Source organism: Aplysia californica, unplaced genomic scaffold, assembly GCF_000002075.1.
Source record: "Aplysia californica isolate F4 #8 unplaced genomic scaffold, AplCal3.0 scaffold00699, whole genome shotgun sequence".
Classification (NCBI taxonomy): Eukaryota; Metazoa; Mollusca; class Gastropoda; order Aplysiida; family Aplysiidae; genus Aplysia; species Aplysia californica.
Window position 1 is genome coordinate 366,031 of NW_004797969.1, and position 5,201 is coordinate 371,231.

The following is a 5,201-nucleotide window of genomic DNA, read 5'->3' on the forward strand; positions in this document are numbered from 1 at the left end:
TCCCCCCACTCCCCCCACTCACCTCTTGTCCATAGTTCAGACGGAGAACACAATAACGGCCGTAAAAGCCTTGCCTTTCTCCTCCCGGAAGGGGCGGGGCCCTGGCGTCTCTACACTGGTCGTAGTTACCCACAAACTGGAAACTCCCCCTTTTGAGGGAGGGGCCAGGCTTGCCCCACGCGTCAAGCACTAGGGAAAAGATCGAGTCACTCATGACAGAAATGATATATCAATATCATGGTGCTATTCAGAAATATATCAATATTATGGCGCTATACAGAAATATATTGATATTATCGTACTATACAGAAATGTATCTATATCATGGCGCTATACAGAAACATATCAATATTATCGTACTATACAAAAATATATCAACATCATGGTACTATATCTGGATACCTGGAGATGTCATCTCTGACTCAGAGGTTGACATGCAATGACCCTCCATCTTTTACGGTCGTGACCTGTCATTGCTCGTTGCATTCTGCCATGTCCAGGCCAGTCCATGCTCTTAGCTCTCCTGTCCCACATCTTTCCTTCAAGCACCTCTTTCTTAACGGCCTCGTGACGTTTTAAGTGGCCAAAGTAGTGTATTTTCTATATTTCATTTTGTGCAACAGAGTTTGCCTTGTGTGTAGAATCTGACACACCTCTTTGTCTTTTTTTTCAACTTATTCTGACCATTCTACGGTAGCACCACATCTCAAACGCATTTATTTTGTTTTCTTCCTTCCTAGTCAAAGTCCAGGCCTCTATGCCATTTAGGAATATGGGGAAGATGTAGCATTCCGGCACTGTTTATTCTTAAAGTGAGAGACGGTTGCCTGAATTTAAATAGTTTGTATATTTGGCTGAATCTTGCTTTTGCAGCTACTGTTCTTATGTTTATTTCTTGTTCACTTCTTCCATCATCTGTGATTGTTGCTCCTAGATACTTGAATTAGTGCACTTGTTCAATCTGCCCATCTATGTTTATGTCTGTTGTTTTTCTAAACGATTTTGATAAGACCGTTGTCTTTGTTTTCTTAGCGTTCATGTCAAGGTCTGCCTTGTTGCTATTCGCTTTTACTACTTTCACAATTTTAGACAGATATTCGTTTGCTTATGCAAACAGAACTGTATCACCTGCGTATATCAGGTTATTGATGTTGCGGCCCCGAATAATGACTTCCTGCAGGTTTTGAGATTCTCTAAAAATAAACTCTGTCATCATCATCCAGTGCCAGATCTGCGACAGACATCGGTGATCACGGTTTTCCATTCATTCCTTTGCTGGGATGATCTTAAAAAAAGCTACGTTTCCCTGATCTTTTCCTGTTACCCATTTGTTTAGGTTCCCTAAGTATGTTGTTCTGGGCCTACCCCTACCTCGCTTGCTCTCAATTTTGCCAGTGAGAGCTAGATGTTCAAGACCCATCTCTGTATAGATGTTAAAAGAAAGGGAGAGAGGACACAACGTTGTCTCACTCATCTATGGATTTTAATATATTCTGATATTTCATTACATATTTTAATTGATGCCTTCTACTGCCAGTTAAGATTTCCTATGATTTTTATATCTTTGCCATCAATACCTATCTTCTCCAAACTCTCAATCAGCCTGATGTGATGGATTCTGTCAAAAGCTTTTGAGTAGTCAATAAAGTAAGCAAACGGGTCTTGTTGGATTTGAATATTTTTCTGTTCTACTGTGTTCATGTAGAAGATTCCTTCTTTGGTGCCACTTTCAGACCTCAAGCCAAACTGTCCTTCTCCAATTTGTTTTGGTCAATTTTGCCCTTGATTCTCCCCAAAATGTCTTTAAAAATATTTTCATCATAATTATGTGGCATTAGACTGATGGTCCTAAAGTCCTCGCATTTTGTTGCTTTTTGTTTTTTGGGGGATAGTATAAACTGATTGGAGTAGCTCTTCTGGTACATGTCTTGATTCATAGATATTGTTGAAAAATTCTGTCATAGTGTCAATGCCAAACTGATCTAATTGCTTCAGCATAATTTTTATGCTCATGCCATCTTCACCGAGGGCTTTTCCTTCTAGGGTGTTTCTAATTGCGAGCTCTACCTCTGATTTTAGAATGTTGGGACCATTGTTGTTGCTTGGTTGTGGTAGAGGTGGTCATTTATCTTCAAATAGTTCTCCAACATATTCCGCCCATCTTTCTAGGATTTCTTTTTTCTCAAATAACATTTTGCCTTTCTTTTCTTCAACGCCTCCTGACGATCTTTTGTTGTGCTCTCTTCCGATGAGTTCCTTAATGTTGTCATGTATCTTTCTAGAGTTGTTTTACTTATTTCCTATATCTATTTCTGAACATTTTCTATCAATCCAAGCTTCCTTGGCCTCTTTGCATTTTAGTTGGATTAATTTGTTTAAGTCTTTGTATTTTGGTGTGTTTTTGGCTCTCTTCTTTTCTGCCATTAGTTCTAAGCTTTCTCCAGTGACCTATGGTTTATTGGTTGTTCTTTTTTTTTAAAGCAGTTTTTCTACTCCACATCTCATGCTGTCTCTGAAGTTTTTCCATTTAATGTTTGTCTTTTCTTTACAAGTGTCTCTTCTAAATTGTTCCATTGCTTCGTTTCTGAGAACTTCGTATCTGTTTTGTACTTCCACTTGGTACAATGTTCTTTCTTCTTTTGTTTTCAGTTCCCCCAGTCAATGTGCATGTTGGCTACTATTGTGTGCTATTATAATGTCCTATTAACTTTTTACAACGGGTAACGGACCGTCAAGGGCCCCCGAGGTGTCTGTGTGACAGTTAGAGGTGGGCAAAATCCGGATAATCTATAAGGATAACCGGATAATTATCAATGAAACATTATCCGAATTCAAACTATTAACTCTCTTTCCTGACCCGTTTGCCGAAGTGGGTGCACCCATTTGTTGAAGTAGTGCTAACCCGTTTGTCGAAGTGGTTCGAACCCATTTGCCGAAGCGGTTTACGTCCTATTATTTGCTGAAGAGGTGCACTAACATATTATCCGGATTTTCCTAAAGCGACTCTTTGCCCAGCCCTTGTGACAGTTTCTTTTAATTTCTTCTGTCATTACATTTCTTTTGGGTAATACGTGGTAAGCTCCCTACCTTTTCCACGGTGGCCGGCCACAATTGGTACGATACAGAGATACATCAATATTATCGTACTGTACAGAAATATGTCAATATTATCGTACTATACAGAAATACTATATTAATACTATGGTGCTATACAGAAATATATCAACAATGTATTGCCATCGTTAAGGGAACTAGCACTTAGAAAAAGATGACATCGTTCTGGACAGGAATATAACGACAACGTGGGGAAAGGACGGGATCATCTCCCAGTAAGTGATACAGAAACATGCCGACATAATTTATCTGTCAGTCACATTGCTGAGTAGAATAACACTGTCAAAAAGAGAAAGTCCAAAGCCTTCAAATCTCTGTATTCTCTCTCTTTAAACCATTTGATTTAATGGGGCCGGGGAGAGATAATAATAATAAATAATAATAAATGACGTTTATATAGCGCTCAACCCCGATTATTAGAGTACACAGGTTCTCTGTACAATACAACGTACAACAGTAACATAAAACGGTGTGCTCTGACTGAAAGAAAATCACTCCAAATATTCATTTTATTAATTGAAAATCAAGAAATGACTTCAGCTTATATTTGAATGAATCAAAAGATTTGATCTCTCTTAAAGTACTTGGCAAAGCATTCCAGATTTTGGGGCCTTGATATTCAAATGCTCTTTCCCCCATTGTTTTAAGTCACAGTTTTAAGTCACAATATTGGCTTTGGGCCCAGAGATATACACATTGGTGCACCAACGTCTGTTGATACGTGGGAATAAAAATAATTATAATTCCCTACATTGGAATACCTAAATACAATGAAACTGTATTGTAAGATGCCACTTATATCTTTATTGGAACAACATAGTTATCTCTAAACCTTTAGAAACTATTGACGTGTTCGATTGTTGACCGCCACTGATGACAGAAAAATAACGAGAATGATTTAACAAGTAGTAAGCCAACTTACTTTCAACCGCCCATGATTCTCCGTCGTTAAATGCTTGAATGGTTCGGGCCACATCCTGAAAACAAGCTGCAGAATCGTTTCTGAAAACATCTCCCCTTTCTTTCTCCTCTGTCCCATTGTTAGAGCGGAATCCTGTGTCCGTTGTTGCATCATCACCTAACGCATCTTTTATCTTCACAGAGCTCTCTCTTCGTACAATTCGCCTTGTTTGTTGATCACCAAAGTGATCACTATCTTGAATCGATTGTTCATTTTCCTTTCGCTCGTTCGCAGAACTGTCAATAAAACTGAGGAAATCTGAAAAGTGAAATTGATCTACAGCTGAAAGGAGACTTGTAGACAGGTTGTTGTGGTAGTCCGGATGTTGTTTGAGAACCCTCAGATACTGTAGTCTTGACAAGGCCTCGGTATACAGGTTATTGGTCCTTTTGGCTTTTTGTTCTTTGTGGTGTCTGTCCCCGTGAACTTGCTCCGCTAGAAAGAAAGAACTCAGAAAAAGAACAAGCAAGAACTTCAGCACAAAGAACATGATGGATGATTTCTCCTCACTTTCAAAGCGAACGTCTGTGACTAAAATTGAGTGGGCTGCAACTTGGACCGGTTTTATACCACCAAAAGTTCCACTTTAAAAAGGCAATATGCCAGTTCAGGTCCTTTAGGTAAATATACAATGTAGGTGTGATAGGACACATACTTAGTGTTCCGACGTAGATCTGAAACAACAACAACAAAAAAACCTTTCTCACTGGAAGTCGAGCTCACGTTTCAGCGAACAATAGCAGACGTACATACGGAGATTTGTGTCTATGTATATAAACAGGCGACACGAGTTCGAACCACATGTGGCCCGTCTCCTAAATAGTAAACCTTACTAAAACAAAACAAGAGTGCTCTCTTCAATATACCCGTTCCTGCAATGCGTGTTCCAGGCGGGTAGGAGCGGGATGGCTAAGTTGTATTTTTAGAATGAAAAAACCCCCCAACCAAGTACAACTTGGCCAGTTCCTTTCGGAGATAGACGTCAAACTCGGGGGGGGGGGTCCTGCCTCTTAAATAAGCTAACAACAGTGTTTATAGGGGCGCTAAACCTATGCCATCTCTCCATTTAAAAAAGAACGAGCACCATCCTCCCTCTACCCCCGCCCGGAACATGCATTGCGAGAAC

General features: G+C 39.7%; 1 protein-coding gene across 1 annotated transcript in view; it reads right to left on the reverse strand.

The window, feature by feature from the left end:
* Nucleotides 1–4,767, reverse strand: part of LOC101846249 (O-acyltransferase like protein) — a gene marked incomplete in the record, with an annotated part of 33,733 nt that extends 28,966 nt beyond the window's left edge. Inside the window, 2 exon segments of the mRNA XM_005108557.3 lie at nucleotides 23–189; nucleotides 4,037–4,767. Of these exon segments, the coding sequence (XP_005108614.2) occupies nucleotides 23–189; nucleotides 4,037–4,565 (696 nt within the window).
* Between the last annotated feature and the right edge of the window lie 434 nt (nucleotides 4,768–5,201).